Source organism: Cydia strobilella, chromosome 26, assembly GCF_947568885.1.
Source record: "Cydia strobilella chromosome 26, ilCydStro3.1, whole genome shotgun sequence".
Lineage (NCBI taxonomy): Eukaryota > Metazoa > Arthropoda > Insecta > Lepidoptera > Tortricidae > Cydia > Cydia strobilella.
Window position 1 is genome coordinate 6,726,720 of NC_086066.1, and position 20,903 is coordinate 6,747,622.

Consider the following 20,903-nt stretch of genomic DNA (forward strand, 5'->3'; position numbering starts at 1 on the left):
AATCTTTGTTTTTTTTTTGTCTTCATTTCGGAAACTTCTCGACCAGCCCTCGTATGTATACCCACGCCCTAATTAAGTGATGTACACGATTCAGTGTATTTTGTATTTCCCGTTTTCTTTTTCGAATATGTTTTACGAGGGTTTAACCAAAGATAGATATAACTCCGTAATAGATGGATACAGTCTAAGGAAAAAACGTGCCTCGAAAATCACGAAAATTTGATTCTCGATCAGATGGCGCCACTAGTTTTGGCCTACACTCGTATAGAGGGCGTTGACTGTTTCGTTTGTTATTTATAATTTTAACGCATACCAGTGAAAGAACATGGGTCAAAATCATATAAAAATAATTAATGCAAATAAAAAAATCATTTATCCATATTTAAATACATTTTATCGTATTTTTATAAATATTTATTTTTAGTTTTAAAGTGTGTCGACAGATGGCAGTGAATTTACTGGGGTTACAAAATTTACTATGACAGTACCGCTCTAGTATAAGTTACTCTATGGTTTAACAATAAAACAACATAATTATCTGTATCTCTTTATAAAGTAATAGTGCATTATGATACAAGTGTGCTAAGTTGGTAATTACACACGAGGCGATATTGTAATAAGAAAGCCGATGTGTGTAATGACCAATGCACACGCGTTTCATACGTTTTTCAACACACTTGCGAGGAGAGAAGGAAACTTTCATATTAATCAAATTTTCATTTAAAAAAAAAGAAACAAAAAAAGGCGGTGGTAAAATCTACTCGACCAATTTAAGAAGGCTCCGTTTCCATACATATCATTAGCAATCAGTTACCTTCTTAAGTCAGTCGGAAAAGTGCTATAATATACTGAAAAAGCACGCGTGTTTAATATCTAGGATTATGAGCTAAAAATCGGTAAAAACGTAGTTTTGAGCAAGTGTGTTGAAAATTATATTTATGTTACCATAAGAGGATATAATCACATATAATAAAATTGTAATGTATATTTTATTAGTGGAATTAAATAATGTTATTGATCAGTACATAAATATCCACAAATGGCTGTACTTTTTCGTATAAGAGGGTATATGATAGTACAAATGGCGCATTTAATGCCTCAATGCATTCTCTACTAGTCAACCGTTGGGCTAGGATCTAAAGGTAGGCGAATGAGGGCTACCGTTTTTGAGCTCACCAGTTGGCGCCATGTAGGTCCAGAAAAACAGATCTCAAAATTCTGATATACTTATTTTTATAAAATCAATACGTTCTAATACACAAAGGTATTTTAACGTCTAAATGTGCCATTTTTTTAACCCGTTTTATTTTGCATATATTTTAGTTGGCACTTTTTTTTAAACCACTAACATTTTTTGAGCTATATCTATTGTTTACCATGATTAATCAAAGATGGACAAAGATTTACCACAATTATGAATAAGGAGTGAAAATTCCCGATAAAAAAGCTTGAAACCCCCCAAAACTTCTATGCATTTGACATTTTGAAAGACCTCCATCTACACTAGCGCCCCTAGCGGCGAAATTAAACGCGGTTGCCCTCATTAAAGTACAATCACCAATCCAAATAATCCAATGATACAAGACATTCATTGACAAAAGTAAATAATGCTTATATTACTTATATACAATCCTAATAAAAATCTCATTAGCGCGATGTAGGAATCGCCGCACCCGGTGCAGCGCCATCTAGCGTGATATTTGGTAAACCTGTTTATATGAAAATACTGTGGCGGACAGAAATGATATTTCTACTCAGTTGTTGCATTTTCAACCGTATTTCCACTAGCATTAGGTGCGATTACGTTGACAGTCTTCCTGGGAGGGCATATCTTGTGCACCCTCTTCTTGTGCGTGTAAAGCGAGGCGCTCTGCCTAAAGGTGCATCCACACAGTTCGCAGGACAGCGGCCGCTCGCCCGTGTGGATGAACTCGTGCTCGCGGAGCCCTTTTTTATCCTGAAATCATTACGTATACATAGTTGGTCAAGCAAATCTTGTCAGTAAATAGAAACAAAAAAAACTACACTCATCCCCTTCTTCTGGGCGCCAGCACCAGTGCAAGGCAAAGACAGTATGACTCTCTCCGTCTACGCCCGAAATGAGACAGTCCCTTGACAAACTATAAGTACTGGATCCGGCAAAACAATGGAGGATTTCGCTCTTTATCTGTCGATAAAAAAACCATGCTTTTATGTACAGATGTAGTGCATATCTTTTGCCATCGTATTTTCTCGGAAACGTTCGTATTTGTCACTTTTTCTCGTGAAACTGACTGAATGAAATACGTTCGTGCGTTTCGTGCATAAGGTCCCTTTTTCTACTGCCCCTACGGCCCTGCCCCGCGGTTAGCGGCAAACCAGGTTAGCCTTATTATACGTTTTATAATGTCTATTTTGTATTGGTTCATGTTATCATAGAGAAATATAAGTAAGGAAAGAGTGTGGTAACTCCAAATACCAGTTTTCTTACCAAAACGAGAGTTATTTCGCAGTCGACATCTAGCGACAAGTAGCGGAATTTATCAGTACTGCTAGTATGCTAGTTGACAATAGATGTCGCAACGAATAAAATCTTCAACAATTTTATAGCCGGATTAACCGGAACTCTATTTTCAACTCCTTCTGCTTGTAATACTAGTTGAAAATTGTTTTAGTAGTACCACAGATAGATATAACTCCGTAATAGATGGATACAGTCTAAGGAAAAAACGTGCCTCGAAAATCAAGAAAATTTGATTCTTGTTCAGAGGGCGCTACTAGTTTTGGCCTACTGTCGTATAGATGGCGTTGACGGTTTCGTTTGTTATTTAACAATCTTAACGCATATCAGTGAAAGAACATGGGTCAAAATCATAAAAATAATTAACGCAAATAAAAAAAATCATTTATCTATATTTAAAAACATTTTATCGTATTTTTATAAATCTTCATTTTTAGTTTTAAAGTGTGTCGACAGATGGCAGTGAATTTACTGTGGTTACAAAATTTACTATGACAGTACCGCTCTAGTATAAGTTACTCTATGGTAGTACATTCGTCGTCAGTAGCGACACCGACACTTCTGACATCTGGTGTCAAGAAGCGGTACTGATAAATCCACTACTTGACACTAGATGTCCACTACGAAATAATTCGCGTTTTGGTAAGAAAATTTATGTATCGAATTGCACTATCCTTACTTATATTTTTCTATGATATTATACAGGGTGGCTAAAAAATAAGCGCATTCCCGTCGCCAGGGAGGTTTTGGGATTACACTGAGCAACTTTTACTATGGGACCGACCCGTAATCGCGAAAAAAAATTTGGCCGTTTCATACATTTTGGGTGGTCCATTTTCTATCTTTTTTTCGCGATTTCGTGGTCGGTCCCATAGTGAAAGTTGCTCAGTATAATCCCAAAATCTGGGCAACCTGGCAACGGTAATGCACTTATTTTAGCCACCCTGTATAGCTTAAGTTAAAAAAGAAATGTAATTGTTTGGTCACCCTGAAGGCCTTCCCGCACAGCTGGCACACCTTGTCGCGCGGCCCCTCCTTGAGGCCGTGGTGCGCGCGCCGCACGTGCCGCGTGATGCACCTGCGCGTTGCCAGCGCCTGCTCAAACAAAAGAGGACTCCATCTTCAGTCACCCGTGAACGAGATGCATGTAACTGCTTCGAAATATCGGGAACTCATAAACAAAAGGTAATCACGGTCTATATCCCGGTCAATATGTCTAATGAAACTAACCGTGAATCATTCAAAAACTCCATGTATATGCCTTTAAAGAATTAATTAAAAAAAAACCTAATAATTGATTTAAAAAAATATATTACTCGACCAAATTAAGAATGCTCCATTTCCATGCATATTATTAGCAATCAGTTACCTTCTTAACTCAGTCGGATAATATAATGAAAAAGCACGAGTGTTATAATATACTGAAAAAGCACGCGTGTTTAAATATCTAGGATTATGAGCCGAAAATCGGTGGAAAAAAAACATCATTTTGAGCAAGTGTGTTGAAAAATATAATTATGCGGTGGTAACAAAACATATAAATCATAGAGTAACTTATACTAGAGCGGTACTGTCATAGTAAATTTTGTAACCCCAGTAAATTCACTGCCATCTGTCGACACACTTTAAAACTAAAAATAAATATTTATAAAAATACGATAAAATGTATTTAAATATGGATAAATGATTTTTTTATTTGCATTAATTATTTTTATATGATTTTGACCCATGTTCTTTCACTGGTATGCGTTAAAATTATAAATAACAAACGAAACAGTCAACGCCCTCTATACGAGTGTAGGCCAAAACTAGTGGCGCCATCTGATCGAGAATCAAATTTTTGTGATTTTCGAGGCACGTTTTTTCCTTAGACTGGATCCATCTATTACGGAGTTATATCTATCTTGGGTAATAAGTTCATTAAATGTAGACATGGGGGATAAATAACGTCGGCGTGACTCGCCGACAAAATGTGTCACTGTGACTTTTCACAAAAGATAAACGTTACAAAATCACATACGTTCCTACTGTTCCTAGCGCAGTCTCTGTTACTCAAATCACGACAAACGAGAACGTGACGCTACTGACGCTGTGACTGTAACTCGGCTCTAATCGGGCTCAGTCGGGAGTGTTCGGAAGTGGCGAACATCGGATGACGCCTGAGGCGCTACCACAAATATCATGCAGTGACACGGGTAACAGGCGTGACAAAGTCACGGTGACTTTTCACTGTGACTTTTTTGAAACGGGATCGTCAGTCACTGATATCAAAATGTAACGCTTTTCCCCATGTCTAATTAAATGCTCTACATTTTGAGATGAAAACCTCATTTTCCCAAAAAAGTGACTAGACATGTTATTACCGTGTACCCTTCAAATGAACAAAACTGCGACCTTTTTTATATTTTAATTAAAGTAATTAAGCCAATAACAATCCCCAACCCTTATATTTGATAATTTAATTCATATTTTTATTTTTATTTAATAATAATTTAATCAGGCAATAAGGCCCATATTACGAATACCTTACAGACTAACATATACAGGGTGGGCACAGGGATTCCGACACACTTTAACCATGAATTCTAGTGCCTATTTGGATAAAAAAAAAGTAATATAACAATGCCATAGAAAGCCTAATTTACGAGATATTCAATTATTTAAGTAATTTCGAAGTTAAAAAAACTCAAGGCTAACACGCCCTTATGTGACGTAATCATACATACCAAGACACAAACAATCACACATGCAAAGCAGAAGTGTTAAAAATAGTAAACTTACCTGTCACCTGCTATAAACTAGACTATAAAGTGTCATATTGGTGTCGCATGTTGTCTTTTTCACTCTTTCAAACTAAAGATACGTTCACAAGTTAGTACTATCGTTAATTGATTTATTTTGTTCCAGAAATTAAGTAAATTAATTAGGCAATTTTGGACCCATGTTGATATAACATTTTTCTTTCGTAACACTGCCAGGAATCCACGGTTAAAGTCTGTCGGAATCCCTGTGCCCACCCTGTATATGCATATTATTACAATAACTTAAATTAAACTAAAACTACTACTTAAATAACTAACTAACTTAGCCAACAGCACTCCTGTTGTCCATGTGCATGGCATTCCATTTTTTTACTATTGGACAATCTAACCTGTCCAAAACAGTATTCAGAAGGCTGTTGGGGCTGTCCCAAACACGGCGCATCAGGGAGGCCACTCTCATATCAAATATATATACAACCCCAATAAAAATTTCGTCAGCGCGATGTAGGAATCGCCGCTCCCGGTACAGCGCCACCTAGCGTGATATTTGGTAAACCCGTTTACCTTGCCGCAGACGGGACACTTGTGCTGCGTCTGCCCTATGTGCTGGTAGTTGACGTGGTCCCGCAACTCGCCGCGGGACCGGTACCCCTTCTCGCACACACTGCACTTGTACCTGCGATTATATAGGTCGTATACAACAGTTCATTTATAATATTCTATATACATTTACTCGCATAAGAGTTCCGTTACGTAGACACAAATATAATAGATAATAGCCCTCTATCTCATTGCTAGAAGTAAAAACCGGACAAGTTCGAGTCGGACTCGCCCACCGAGGGTTCCGTACTTTTTAGTATTTTGTTGTTGTAGCGGCAATAGAAACACATCTGTGAAAATTTCAACTGTGTGATAGCTAGATCACGGTTCAGATAAACAGCCTGGTGACAGACAGACGGACAGCAGTCTTAGTAATAGGGTCCCGTTTTTACCCCCCTACGGAACCCTAAAAAACATGGCTTTTAGAAAAAAACGAGAATTTTTCCGGGTTTTTTCAACCCTACCCGTGTTGTCAATGGTGGGATGTTTTGCGCCTTCAGGTCTCTTTTGACAGTGACAGTGGACCACCTGAGGTAGCCGGAGGTCTACCCGATGCTCTCTGCTTGGTGGTAATATTGTATGTATGTATGTATAAACTCTTTATTGTAAAAAACACAGAACACAAATATGGCACAGAAATAGGCAGTACAAAGGCGAACTTAACCCTTTAAGGGATTTCAATTAAATTGACTGCCATCTGTCGACACACTTTAAAACTAAAAATAAATATTTATAAAAATACGATAAAATGTATTTAAATATGGATAAATGTTTTTTTTTATTTGCATTAATTATTTTTATATGATTTTGTGCCATGTTCTTTCACTGATATGCGTTAAAATTGTTAAATAACAAACAAAACCGTCAACGCCATCTATACGACAGTATGCCAAAGCTAGTAGCGCCCTCTGAACGAGAATCAAATTTTCTTGATTTTCGAGGCACGTTTTTTCCTTAGACTGTATCCATCTATTACGGAGTTATATCTATCTTTGCCCGTGCGAAGCCGGGGCGGGTCGCGAGTTAGACATCATCATCTTTCTCGCGTTATCCAGGCATTTTTGCCCCGGCTCATGGGAGCCTGGGGTTCGCCTGGCAACTAATCCCAAGAATTGACGTAGGCACTAGTTTTTACGAAAGCGACTGCCATCTGACCTTCCAACCCAGAGGGGAAACTAGGCCTTGTTGGGATTAGTCCGGTTTCCTCAAGATGTTTTCCTTCACCGAAAAGCGACTGGTAAATATCAAATGATATTTCGTAAATAAGTTTCGAAAAACTCATTGGTACGAGCCGGGTTTGAACCCGCGATCTCCGGATTGCAAGTCGCACGCTCTACCGCTAGGCCACCAGTGCTTCTCGCTAGTTAGACGGGGTCACTATTGTTTTACATAATTATTGAAAGTCATTATTAATGATTGTCATATTATCATTAGTCATAATTCTGAAACCGTTAACTTTCAGGATTTTCCTCAGGTTATCCTATAGATAGGTTAGGGTTAGGTTTGTTTTATGGCAATCCTGAAAAGTTACGCGTTTCTGAGAAAAACCAAATTATGACTAATGATAATATGACAATCATTATGACTTTCAATAATTATGTCAAACAATAGAGACCCTAGTTAGACATATGTCTACAAATTAAACACCACTGAATATTCTTACCACAAACATAGTATATACAAGTAGTTATAGACGCGCCACCGAGCGACCGGGGGTAAGAGAAAGAATATTCATATAAAATTTTGGCAGCATAGGATTTTTTCTCTTTCACTCTTATAAATTTCGGTATTTCGCCATCGCCTCCTACCTATGATGCCACCCGGTCGGTGATAAGGATCAAGCATGGCACTATTTTCTCTATCCTCTTATAGGAATCGCAATAAGACTATCTTTCTCTATTAAAGAGTGTCAGGCCCTCGATTCTTACGGAGAGAAAGAGAGAAACTAACTTTAGTATGTCCTTGTTGGCGTGCGCTTGCGTGTACTTGAGGTGATGCTCGTACGACGCTCGGCTGACGAAGCTGAAAAATAATATTATGCCATTGTAAAATTATAACAATAACAATAAATACCACATACTAAAATGTCAGTTCGATGCGATCGAAGCAATTTAATACAAAAACAGGATCATGCTTGACACATATCGCAGGTGCATGGGACTATAATCTGCAAATACAAAAATCTTGGCAAAAAGGCGTTTTCGCAGGCAAAAGGGTAATCATTGCCATAGAGTAACTTATACTAGAGCGGTACTGTCATAGTAAATTTTGTAACCCCAGTAAATTCACTGCCCTCTGTCGACACACTTTAAAACTAAACATGAAGATTTATAAAAATACGATAAAATGTATTTAAATATGGATAAATGATTTTCTTATTTGCATTAATTATTTTTATATGAAATAAAACTATGAAAACGGATTATATCGCGTATATTGAATTTGTAAAGAGTTCGAAACGTCGGGATGTATTATAAATTCAATATACGCGATATAATCCGTTTTCATAGTTTTATTTCATGAGTAACTATCGCGGTAACCGAAGACAATATTATTTTTATATGATTTTGACCCATGTTCTTTCACTGATATGCGATAAATATATAAATAACAAACGAAACCGTCAACGAGAGACGATTATACGAGAGTAGGCGAAAACTAGTGGCGCCATCTGATCGAGAATCAAATTTCCGTGATTTTCGAGGCACGTTTTTTCCTTAGACTGTATCTATCTATTACGGAGTTATATCTATCTTTGATCAGAGTAAGTATAGTTGGTCAAGCAACTATTGTCAGTAACTTAAAAAGGCGGCAAAGGTTATCGTCCCATAGAAAATTTGAATTTCGCGCCTTTTTCTACAGACAAGATATGCTTGACCAACTATAATTATGTATATCTCAGTATGAGAAATTGATTATAGAATAGATGTTAAGTCTAAAAAAAATTGTGCTGCTAAGTTTGACGGCTGAAGTTGATAGCCGTATTGTCACACTATGAAAATATGTTTAATGTTTGAAAGCTAGCTTAGATGGAGTCGCATAATGTACTGCAAAATATTATTAATATTGTGGCTGCAGTCACGCGTGGCTCACTCCGCGATTTCGTCGCGTCGCTACAAGTACATGCGGCCCACACCAATTTTGGTGTCTAGCCATAGTGGTTGCCGCGCACCGCTACGGAACGGACGCCTGCTCGCGCTTGCGCCACCTAGCGGTCATATCTGTCTTAATAGACGCGCTTAGTTACAGAGTCAAACTTCTGTATCTAGCTACCTAGTACTATTAGCCCTACTGGGGAGGTACCTCCACCTTACAGAAAACCGCAGCCAAATAACACTAGACCCTACTCATAGTGTTGTGTTCCTGCCGGTGAGTAAGGTTGCCAGAGCTCGAGGGAGAGGAGTGTTAGGGTTGGCAACGCGCATGTAACACCTCTGGAGTTGCAGGCGTACATAGGCTATGGAGACTGCTTAACATCAGGCGGGCCGTATGCTTGTTTGCCACCGACGTAGTATTAAAAATATTATTTATTCTGTGCTGCAGTCTTGATAGCCGGACATGGACCATTGTGTAGTATATGTACTAAAATCATTAAGACACTATTCCCTCCGTTGTATTAGACCGATCTATTCCCTAGTGATTCTGCTCTTAGTACATTTTAGTACACTACACGCGAAACAGAACGGGAGCGAGGAGTGACATTGACAACAAAGTGATCCGAGTTTCTCTCGGTGTACTACTGTACTAAAAGACCGAACTAGTATGTTTGTGCGATTGTACTACTTTGGAGTGATCTTTTAAGTGAACGTCTTTGTGGAGACCGGTCTGTTTAAGCATAGAATAACTTATACTAGAGCGGTACTGTCATAGTAAATTTTGTAACCCCAGTAAATTCACTGCCATCTGTCGACACACTTTAAAACTAAAAATAAATATTTATAAAAATACGATAAAATGTATTTAAATATGGATAAATGATTTTTTTATTTGCATTAATAATTTTTATATGATTTTGACCCATGTTTTTTCACTGGTATGCGTTAAAATTATAAATAACAAACGAAACAGTCAACGCCCTCTATACGAGTGTAGGCCAAAACTAGTGGCGCCATCTGATCGAGAATCAAATTTTCGTGATTTTCGAGGCACGTTTTTTCCTTAGACTGTATCCATCTATTACGGAGTTATATCTATCTTTGGTTTAAGTTTACACGGGCTTCATTTTACCTATGTAACTTTACTTTTGAGTTGCATTAAAGTGAGATACTTCATTCGGTTCTTGTCTGTTTGTCTGATTTAATATCTTGTCTTTTTATTAATTATATAACAATTCAAGTCTTGGAGACCCTTTACATCTCTGGATAATTTGATGATCTTTTTTATTATTATATACATTTTATCTCTGACACCTAAAGACTTTAACATCTCTAAACAATGTTAGTACTTCTGTTGTTTGTATATTTTTTTATTAGCTTTTTTGTGTAATTTGGCATTTATATTTATGTAATTGTTTTTTTTTTGTAATTTTGGGTTAATTTTATTGTTTGTAAAAAATTGACATGTAAAAGTGCCCATGTGGCCTATTTTCTGAATAAATGTTTGATGTTTGTTTGAACGAGCACGCACGAAAAATAAGTATTAAATTACACGTGAAACTGTTAGTAAAACTAATGTCACGAAATCAATTTCACGCCACCAATAGGGTATTTACTGTATTTAAAATAAATTATTTTAGACCATGCATGAAATAAAGCACCAAAAGATTAATAGAGAAACGTAGACAGCAGTTATTTTTAGACACAATTTCTATTTCAAAACCCGTATAAAACTATAAAGAGTAGGTAATTTGATTGTGACGTCACATGCTAGCGTTTCATATAAATTCCATAGTAGCAAAATCGTTTTGGCAGTTCGAAAAAGAAAACTGATTTGACTAGTAGTCAAATACCCTATTTCGTAATGTATGTATGTATGTCACTTTATTGCACATAAACAAGTTTACACAAAATAGACAAAAAAACCGGCCAAGTGCGAGTCGGACTCGCGCACCGAGGGTTCCGTACTTTTTAGTATTTGTTCTTATAGCGGCAACAGAAATATATCATGTGTAAAAATTTCAACTGTCCAGCTATCACGGTTCATGAGATACAGCCTGGTGACAGACAGACGGACAGATGGACAGCGAAGTCTTAGTAATAGGGTCCCGTTTTTACCCTTTGGGTACGGAACCCTAAAAATTGTAAGTATACCTTTCCGGCTAATGAATTCCGGCTTTTGGGCCAACTTGTGACATCTTGAGCAAGTTGCGCTCAGGGGAGATTGTGGCAGGGCAATATGGACCCACCTCTTGGCACACTCGACGCACTCGAACTGCTCCCGCTTCTGGTGTATCCTCGCGTGGATCTTCAGAAGGTCGACGCGGACTAGTTTGTTGCAAGAGGGGCACTGCTGGCGGGGAGGCGGCGCCTGGTGGACCCTGAGGTCAAAATATATCACATACACATTTTAAAAATTCTAATTTCAATATTTTAATGTACAGTGTATATACCATCAGCCGCAAAAGTGCATAGCGAATTCATAAATGAATTCATTCATAATTTCTCCATGTAATTTCGCTGATTACTGTAGGTAAAAAGTTGAATATTTATGTATATAAATTACTAGTCAAGGGTTCAATAACACGTTCAACTGTTTCATACTTGCACCCTTTCTGTATAACAAAGCCAACGAACGCTTAGACATCCAAAATAGTAATAAACACTACTTGATAAAAATATCCGCAATTGGTTACTGACCCTAAACTACGCTGAAACTGAAAAACTCCTTGAAATTGTTAGGTGATTGGCTAGAATAATTGCATTTAATAATATATCATGGTATAGTTCATCGTACAAGCACGCACGCATACACACACACACACACACACACACACACACACAACACACTTTTAAGTAATTATCTTAGCAGTATAATAAATAGTTGTAATAGACAAATAGTAAACATATATAATACAGATGAACATACTATAGTTGATAATGTCATATTTCTATCATCCTTGCTAAACTTTAAAAATTGTATACGTAACAGCGATCTGACCATCTGTGTCTGTATCTGTTTTTAACTTGTGTTCACAACCAACCTTTGCTGCATTGCTAGAACTGGCGGTGGTTTATTCCCTGATCCCTATAAGACAGGTTTACCTAGTTTAGGGCTCAGGACACTATTCCTAGGCTGTCTAACAATAGAATAGAATACTCCTAAAAATGTAATTGTACTTTGTAATAAGCTGCATTTTTGATACACAAATAAATCATTTTTCATTTTCATTTTCATACATTTTGGCTGGTCCATTTTCTATGAGAGGGTAAATTTTTTTTTCGCTATTTCGTGCATGGTTGGTCCCATAGTAAAAGTTGCTCAGTATAATCCCAAAACCTCCCTGGCAACGGGAATTTTTTTTTAGCCACCGTGTATTAATGTACTTACTGCTCGTGCCTGGCGAGGTTATTCTTGAAGGCGAACTTCTTGCCGCAGGCGGCGCACGTGTACCCCTCCCTGTGGTGGCGCTGCACGTGTTTCCAACGCTGGTTCTTATTCCTGAAATTCATGTGTATTATCAATAGGGATGAATTACTGCAATGTTCTGCCGCCAGAGTGCAGCACTAGTGCCCATACTATGCCATAAAGTAACTTATACATACTATGCCTTAAACAGTTTTTAGGGTTCCGTACCCAAAGGGTAAAAACGGGACCCTATTACTAAGATTCCACTGTCCGTCTGTCTGTCACCAGGCAGTATCTCATGAACCGTAATAGCTAGACAGTTGAAATTTTCACAGATGATGTATTTCTGTTGCCGCTATAACAACAAATACTAAAAAGTACGGAACCCTCGGTGGGCGAGTCGGACTCGCACTTGTCCGGTTTTTTGATTTTTTTGGACAAGTTTTCACTATGACAATGATGCATCAAGGAGGTTTGTTTACAGGTGGCCTACCGCGTAACGCGAAAATTGTAATTTCGTTATCTGCCTCTATCGATCGAATAAGCAAGTGATAGAGAGGCAGAAACCGAACTTTCGATTTTCGTGTTTCGCGGTAGACCCTGTGATTGTGCTAGTAACGCCCTCTACGCAGAGTTTTGCGTAATATTCCCCATTTAGACAAATTCGGATCTGCTTCAGCTCCACGTCATGACGTCAGTAACTGGCAGGAAGTTGGGAGTTTTCTAAAAGAAATATTGAAAACCTGATTCTCACAGATCCTGGTGTTTTTACGTTCTTTCAACTCAGAATTACATAGCATATTCAATCCTGATGATAAAAAAATGTCCTAAAAATTTGTATGACAATTGTACATTCCACTACGTCACGTACAGTCAGCTGCAGAGAAAAGGCACCCCCCCCCTGCATACAGTTCTGCAAATTAGTATGGACGTGGGGTACAAATAAAAAAAATCACACTAAAACTGGTAATGGAATGGACATTTTGGAACTTCTTTTTTTAATGGCAGGATGGAGAATGCTGTCGATTCAGTAGAATGAGCCCAAGAATTTTCTATGTGTGAATGGCACGTCTGTACACGCGGCATGCGTCATAGTGTGTGTAAGTTGCTTTAAAAACAGTACTGAGCGGTCGGCAAACGGCCGTCAATCTGGTGTCGCGGGGCGAGGTAATTCAAGTCGGGGCGGGGCGGTGCGTGGCCGTTCTGTATGATAATACTATTACTTATTCTGTGTCACTGTTCCCTCCTTGACCTCTAAATAAGTATGACTTTTAGAAGCTTATAGATACGAAAACGCAGAGGTTTATGTACCATTTTGTTAAGCATTGAGGAAGCTTACTGAAAATACTTGTTGCACTCTGGGCAGGGGTACACATCTGTGGGCAGTCCCATCACCGCGCTACATTTAATACCAGCTCTCTCGGTCTGTAAAAATCGAATTAAGATAATGTACAGATGCAAAGTCGTCGTCAATAGAACTTGAAAATAATGTAAACAAATATGACAAATTTTGTTAGCGTTTGATATATAAGCTAACTTTTTACGAAGTTTATTTTCCCTGAAATATTAATAATTAACATTTAATTTAACTAAAAATGTATATAAATAAAATATTTAAGTATATAGACTGTTGATAAGGTCATGGTTGTCCTTTTAAAGAGCGAGATTGCGAAGTAATGAAGGTAAAATGGTTTGAAATATTTATCAGTACGGTTTTTACTCACTATTATTTTCTATTACGACTAAAAATAATAGTGAGTAAAAACCGTACGTTTTTTATTTAGGTAATACTGAAATTTGCAAAAAATCTGTCTACAGGAACTAGTTTATTACCTAAATTACCGCCGTAAATTACGGGGAATCTTCCCCGCGAATGTTCTCGGGTAATTTTTCTAAGAGAAATTTTAACTTTAATCAATGATATAATTAGATGTTAGAGATGAAATGCAAAATGATATTAAATTATTTTAATAAGTTTCATTCGATGTGCGATTTAAAGTGTTTTTAATGAAAGTAGGTGCTTGCCTAACGAAAAATAAAGTGAGTTCTTCATTATTTCAGCCAGCCTAATTGTATAAAATGCATCTCATAATGAATAAATTTATTCTTTATCACTATGAGTGTTTTAAAATAATACAATAATAATAATAATAATGTATAATTTAAAAAAAACATCAATATTTCAATAAGTCATATGTAAGCAAGCATTGATGTTTAAGGTAAAGTTGGATTTGCAATGGCTTACTAAGCCATTAATGGCTTGGCTGTGTGACTCACATCACGTCAACTCCCCTACTTCTTATACTTCAATCCGATTGATTAAATAGAAATTGTGTTTAAAATTAACTGTTTTCTATGTTAAATCACATTTAGAAACGGGTCTATCGCGAATTTATTTTTAACCGACTTCAAGATTTCAAAGGAGGAGGTTCTCAATTGGGTTGTATGTTTTTTTTTTTGTTTTTTTTTTGTTTTTTTTTTTTTTTTTAATGTTTGTTACTCCGTAACTCCGTCATTTCTGGACCGATTTTGAAAATTCTTTTTTTGATTGTAAGTATATACATACAGATTGGTCCCGTTTTTGTCAAAAAGCAGTTCTGATGATGGGATCCATGAGGAATCGAGGGAACTCCTCAAATGTTAAAGGCATACATATAGTGATTTTAGTATTTTCATCAACAAATCAAGCACTTACATTTAAAAAAGTGACATTTGATGAAGTGGAACTGCTGATGATGATCAGAACGGAACTCTTCAATGACGCATAGTTCACGTTTGGCGATTTGTCCTCTTCGTTATGTTTGTTAAGCAAGTTCGGTTTTCAAGAAACATTTTTGTCAAGCTCGAGTTCTGATGATGGGATCCATGAGGAATCGAGGGAACTCCTCAAATTTGAAAGGCATACATATAGTGATTTTTGTATTTTTATAAACAAATCCAGCACTTCCATTTTAAAAAGTGACATTTGATGAAGTGGAACTGCTGATGATGATCAGAACGGAACTCTTCAATGACGCATAGTTCACGTTTGGCTATTTGTCCTCTTCGTTATGTTTGTTAAGCAAGTTAGGTTTTCAAGAAACATTTTTGTCAAGCTCGAGTTTTGATGATGGGATCCATGAGGAATCGAGGGAACTCCTCAAATGTGAAAGGCATACATATAGCGATTTTTGTATTTTTATCAACTAATCCAGCATTTCCATTTTAAAAAGTGACATTTGATGAAGTGGAACTGCTGATGATGATCAGAATGGAACTCTTTAATGACGCATAGTTTACGTTTGGCGATTTGTCCACTTCTTTATGTTTGTTAAGCAACTTAAGTTTTTAAGACATATTTTTTCAAGCTCGAGTTCTGATGATGAGACCCACGAGGAACCGAGGGAACTCCTCAAATGTGAAAGGCATACATATAGTGATTTTTGTATTTTCATCAACAAATCCAGCATTTACATTTAAAAAAGTGACATTTGATGAAATGGAACTGCTGATGATGATCAGAATGGAACTATTCAATGACACATAGTTCACGTTTGGCGATTTGTTCTCTTCCTTATGGACCCAAACCCAAACTTGGACCCGGACTCGGACCCGGACCCGGGTCTGAACATGGACCCCAACTCGGACCCGGACCCGGACCGAACTCTGACCCAAACTTGGACCCGGACTCGGATCCGGACCCAGACCCGGACCCGGAAATGCTACTAGAAAAGTGGGTTAGGTGGGTGGGAGGTTTTTTGAACTGCGATTCTCACAGAACAGAACTGCTATCAGAAAAGTAGGTTAGGTTAGGTTAGAGCTGTGACCCTTACAGAAACGAAATGCTACCAGAAAAGTAGGTTAGGTTAGGTTAGAACTGCGACCCTTACAAAAACGAAATGCTACTAGAAAAGAGGGTCGGTTTACCTCCTTTTCTACATAATTAGGCAAAAGATGCTGTCTTTTTCATTTCATTGTCTGGAATCTAAGAATGCTTTCAGCGGCATCCCCCATTGAAGTCGGTTTTTTTTTCTTAAAAATTATGTTACCTTTATTTACCGACGTTTCGACGTTTAGACCCGTTTCTAAATGTGATTTAATATGTGTTTAAACCGCGAAAGTTTTAAATGTTATGTTTTCTATATTTTTCTAATAATTATCTTTTTTTTTTATCTAGTTTTTATGGAGGCTTTGGACACTCTAGGTGAACATGTCAGCCTCATGGCTGCTTTCATAGTTCCCTACTCAAGGGAGAGGTAAATAAAGTGATAAACACTGATTGCTTTATTAAATATATTAATAACGGGTCACTCACGCGTTTCAAGTCGAAAACGCCCGACACGTATGAGGAGTATCATTTATCTGGTGTTTTATGACTTGAATTTTGACAACCCTAAATAGCCGAAAGGGATAGTGCCATATATTAGAAAGGGACAGCATGATTCGCCCCTGAACCGCTGTCAAACTTCGGTTTTGTAGGAACTTTCCTTTCTATACGGTAGTACTATTACTTATTCTGTGGTTCAAGTTTTGCTTAGTTTGTGGCTAGATTGATGTGTGTAAGACAGGGGTCGGAAACCGGTATTTGCTCCATACAAAAATACCGGTATTATTACGTTCTTTTTCGTTCTTTTGTTTATATTTTTAATGGGACGTTTTAATAATGCAAAATTGTTTCCTAAATACATGATTCAGTCCTACGTAATGAGCATAAAAAAATTCAAAATATTGGGTTATTTCGGGGTTTTTAAAAAATACCGGTTCCGAGCCCTGGTGTAAGATATCCCTAATACTTATTTATTTATAGGTGCCTATTACTATTTCATTATATATCGTAAAAAACTAATGTCTACGCCACTTCTTGGGATTAGTTGTCAAGCGGACCCCAGGCTCCCAGGAGCCGTGGCTAGTGCCGGGATAACAAACAAACAAACAAATTATAACGCAAGGAAGATGATGAGGTGCCTATTACTATTATTATTAGGTGGGTATTATTATAAAGAGTATTTTTTATTGTATTGTATTGTATTGTATTACATACCTTATTTCTCTTCACATGCTTGTGAACTTTCAAATGCTTGTTCATTTCCTGCACACTGTAGCAGGCGTGGTCACAGAGAAGGCAGGAGTGCAGCGAGCAGTGATCCGACTTGTGGGCGGTCACACTGTCGTTCTTTACGTATGACAGGCAGATGAGGCACTGTACATGATCGGGTTTCTGTGAAAGAAAGTTGTATGTGACATAAGGGTATGTGTATTAAGTAAGTGTAAGTTTATTAATATAATTTATATTCATTTAGTCTTGGTTACAAATTCATTTACTTTAAAAGTCACTGCACCTACTTATTCTTTCTGGTTTAACCCATTGGTTGACTGGTAGAGAATGCCTTAAGGCATTAAGTCCGCCTTTTGTACTTTCATGTATTGTGCAATAAAGTTTAAATAAATAAATAATAAGGGAAGTACTTGTAAAGAGGTTAAGATGTATGATAAAGCCTCGTGAACGTCAGATGCCGCTCCGTTTGCGCGTTGAGGATTGATAGACAGAAACATGGATAGAACTTTTTTTTTATTACTCACATTTTTTTAAAATTATATTTAATATTATACTAGCTCACTCAATTACTAAAAGGAAAAAGTCTGCATCTCATCAACCATCCGAGTTAAGCTATTAATCTTACCTCTATATGATTATTCTCATTGTGTCGGTCCAGGCTAATCTGACTCTTAAACACCTCCACACAAGACTCACATTTGAATGCTGCACCAACAAAACTTTCCTCCATTTTCCTTCTTTCCCTACTCTCTAGCATTTTCTCTTCACCCATTTCTTTTGTTACAAAATAATCTTTATAATTAAAGTAATCTTTCTTTTTTAATCTTTTCCGTTTTTTATTTACTTTATCTATCTGAAATTCATTCAATTTCTTTCTTTTACTTTTAACTTTGACATTTTCTTCAATTTTTTTCTTTTCTCTAACGTAATTTTCTTCAATATGGCAGTCATTATCTGACATACAATTATCATGTAACTCTGACAGTGGTATGTCATCCATGTCAGTTTCAGTCTTGATTTCCGGGCCGCAGTCTATGAAATTGTCAGTTTCTTGTATGTCAGAGGTTATAGTGAAGTCATAGGTATGTTTGTGGCAGCAGAGGAGACGGGAGAGGCAACTTTTGGACTTTAACTGAAAATACAACATTTTTACAAAACGGGACCCTATTACTAAGACTCCGCTGTCTGCCCGTCTGTCACCAGACTGTATCTCATGAACCGTGATAGCTAGACAGTTAAAATTTTCAGTTAATGTATTTATATTGCTGCTATAACAACAAATACTAAAAAGTATGGAACCCTCGGTGGGCGAGTCCGACTCGCACTTGTCCGGTTTTTTGTTATTGACTAGGTGCAAAGTGAAGTAGAGAACCAAGTCATGATAGCAGTTGACATGGATGTCGAAACGTGAAGTGTTCTGGGCTCTGATTTTCCTATTTGACACTGTCAAGTGTTAAATAACTGATGTGTCCCATAGTTGCTCATCGCCGAAAAGACATGGATATGAAGCCTTAAGTCCGGTAAAGAACCGTCTTTATACAGCTTAATAGATACAATGCTATTGCAAATTGCGACAGAAGAAGTTGCGACAGTTGTGTTATGTATTTCGATAGGTACCGAAATCGTTATCGAAATACATAACACAACTGAAGTATCTCAGTTATAATAATCATCAAGTATATAACATATATATATTATACATGTTGTATATATATTTTAGGGACAATTTTACCACAGATCTAACACAGATTGACCTTGCCCCAAACTAAGAAAACATACTTATATCTTAGATCAATACATACTTACATACATAGAAAACACCCATAACTCGGGAACAAATAAAGCAAAGTAAAGGAAGTGGTGCGAACTTAAGTTACAAGATTTGAATCGAATATAATTACTAACATCCCGACCCTCAGCTATAACCGACAACTGTTTCTGCGCCACACAAGCCTGCCGTCTAAAGCGGGCAATCCTCTGCATGATCGCTGCACACTCCCAGCAAATAAATAGACTTGCAGCTTCCTTGTAGAATCCTTCCTAAAATATTAAAATGAGAAAATTGGCCAATCTGCCACCACCACAACCTCCACTTCTGAGTAGTTATGACTTTTTGAGTCCTCTTCTTTAAAACTCAACTTAATTACAAGCCTTTTATTAACTTGGAATATACCTATGTAATTAAATATGTATGTATAATAGTTATGTAAATAACTATGTTTGTACGGGTCAAATTTTGTAAGTTAAATTTGACCAACTTTCCGGTTTCCGATGAAGCTGAAAATTTGCACACATATGTAAGTTGGGTGACAATGTAATATTATGGTACCATCGAGCTGATCTGATGATGGAGACAGGGGGTGGCCATAGGAACTCTGTGATAAAACAACGCAAACTAATTGTTTTTGGGGTTTTAAGAATTGTCTCATTTTAGAATAAATTAAAAAGTGGAAAAACTGCCTTGGGTGAGAAAAAAAAATTAACAACTTAATTGTTCAAACTCTTTCTTTCTTTTTTTTTTCTTTTCTTTCTTTTGTGTATAATTTTGGTGCAATAAAGAATATTTACTTACTTACTTACTTATAATTAAAACAAAACTCAAGTTCTTTTCAACTTGAGTACTGTGTCTTTCGTATAGACTTGAATCCTCTTGAAAGAACTCAGATTGTATTTACAAAATGCATTGTCTTTACATGGGTGTGAGACACATATCATACAATATCGCCTATTTTCTTTACTGTTATTTAGATAAAACTTAAAAATATTGTTGGTGGACTCTTTATTCAGAGGCTAGAGTCCTTTTGAGTTACGCTAATAAAAGACTTAATAAAGGACTCGACTCGGCTCTTAAATTTAGACTCACAAGACTCACAGTAATAATATATACTAATCTATGACTAGTTTCTACCAACAGTAAATCTGTCTGGTTTTGTACTAAAATTAAAGTAATTTTGGGCTTTTGAATGATACTTTACCCTGTAAGCTTCCGAGTCGTATGATAGAAGCGAATATAGATTGTTTACTCCATCATTTATTCGGCAAAGTTGAGACAACTTTCTGTCGTTACTTAAGCATGTGCAACACAGTGTTTTTAAAGCGATTTCTGCTGTATCCTCCATATTCGTCTCTAGAACTAATAAGTTGTGATCTAGTTGAATATAATTTTAATGATAAAATTCACAATTCAAGGTAATGTAGCCTGTAAATGCAATGATTTTTGCGATAACAACTAGCACAAAACACAAAAATAATATACATAATTGTTTTGACAGCAAATGTCAAACATTGCGTTTAGTTTTTGCATCTGTCAGAGTTTGAGAATATTTTAACACGCCTTGTGAGAGCTAGTAACTTGGCATAATAACGACATCTAGTGGGCGATAGAAATATGCAAAACATCTTAACATTCTTAATATACCATGGGAACATAATCAAACGGGTATTAGAGGAGTTAGCGGTGCTAGATTATTTCAAGGGAGCTATGTCTCCTATAGGTCAATAT

The 20,903-nt window shown here is 36.9% G+C and overlaps 1 protein-coding gene across 1 annotated transcript; it reads right to left on the bottom strand.

The window, feature by feature from the left end:
- Positions 1–839: 839 nt before the first annotated feature.
- On the bottom strand, positions 840–20,623 carry LOC134753266 (zinc finger protein 878-like). The gene is made up of 11 exons (XM_063689103.1): positions 20,377–20,623; positions 19,307–19,441; positions 18,027–18,533; positions 17,387–17,563; positions 13,706–13,791; positions 12,349–12,459; positions 11,207–11,338; positions 7,813–7,884; positions 5,827–5,938; positions 3,488–3,595; positions 840–1,957 (listed from the first exon to the last, which is right to left on the bottom strand). The coding sequence occupies exons 1-11, from the start codon at positions 20,518–20,520 to the stop codon at positions 1,751–1,753; spliced, it is 1,791 nt and encodes a 596-aa protein (XP_063545173.1). The 5' UTR covers positions 20,521–20,623; the 3' UTR covers positions 840–1,750.
- Between the last annotated feature and the right edge of the window lie 280 nt (positions 20,624–20,903).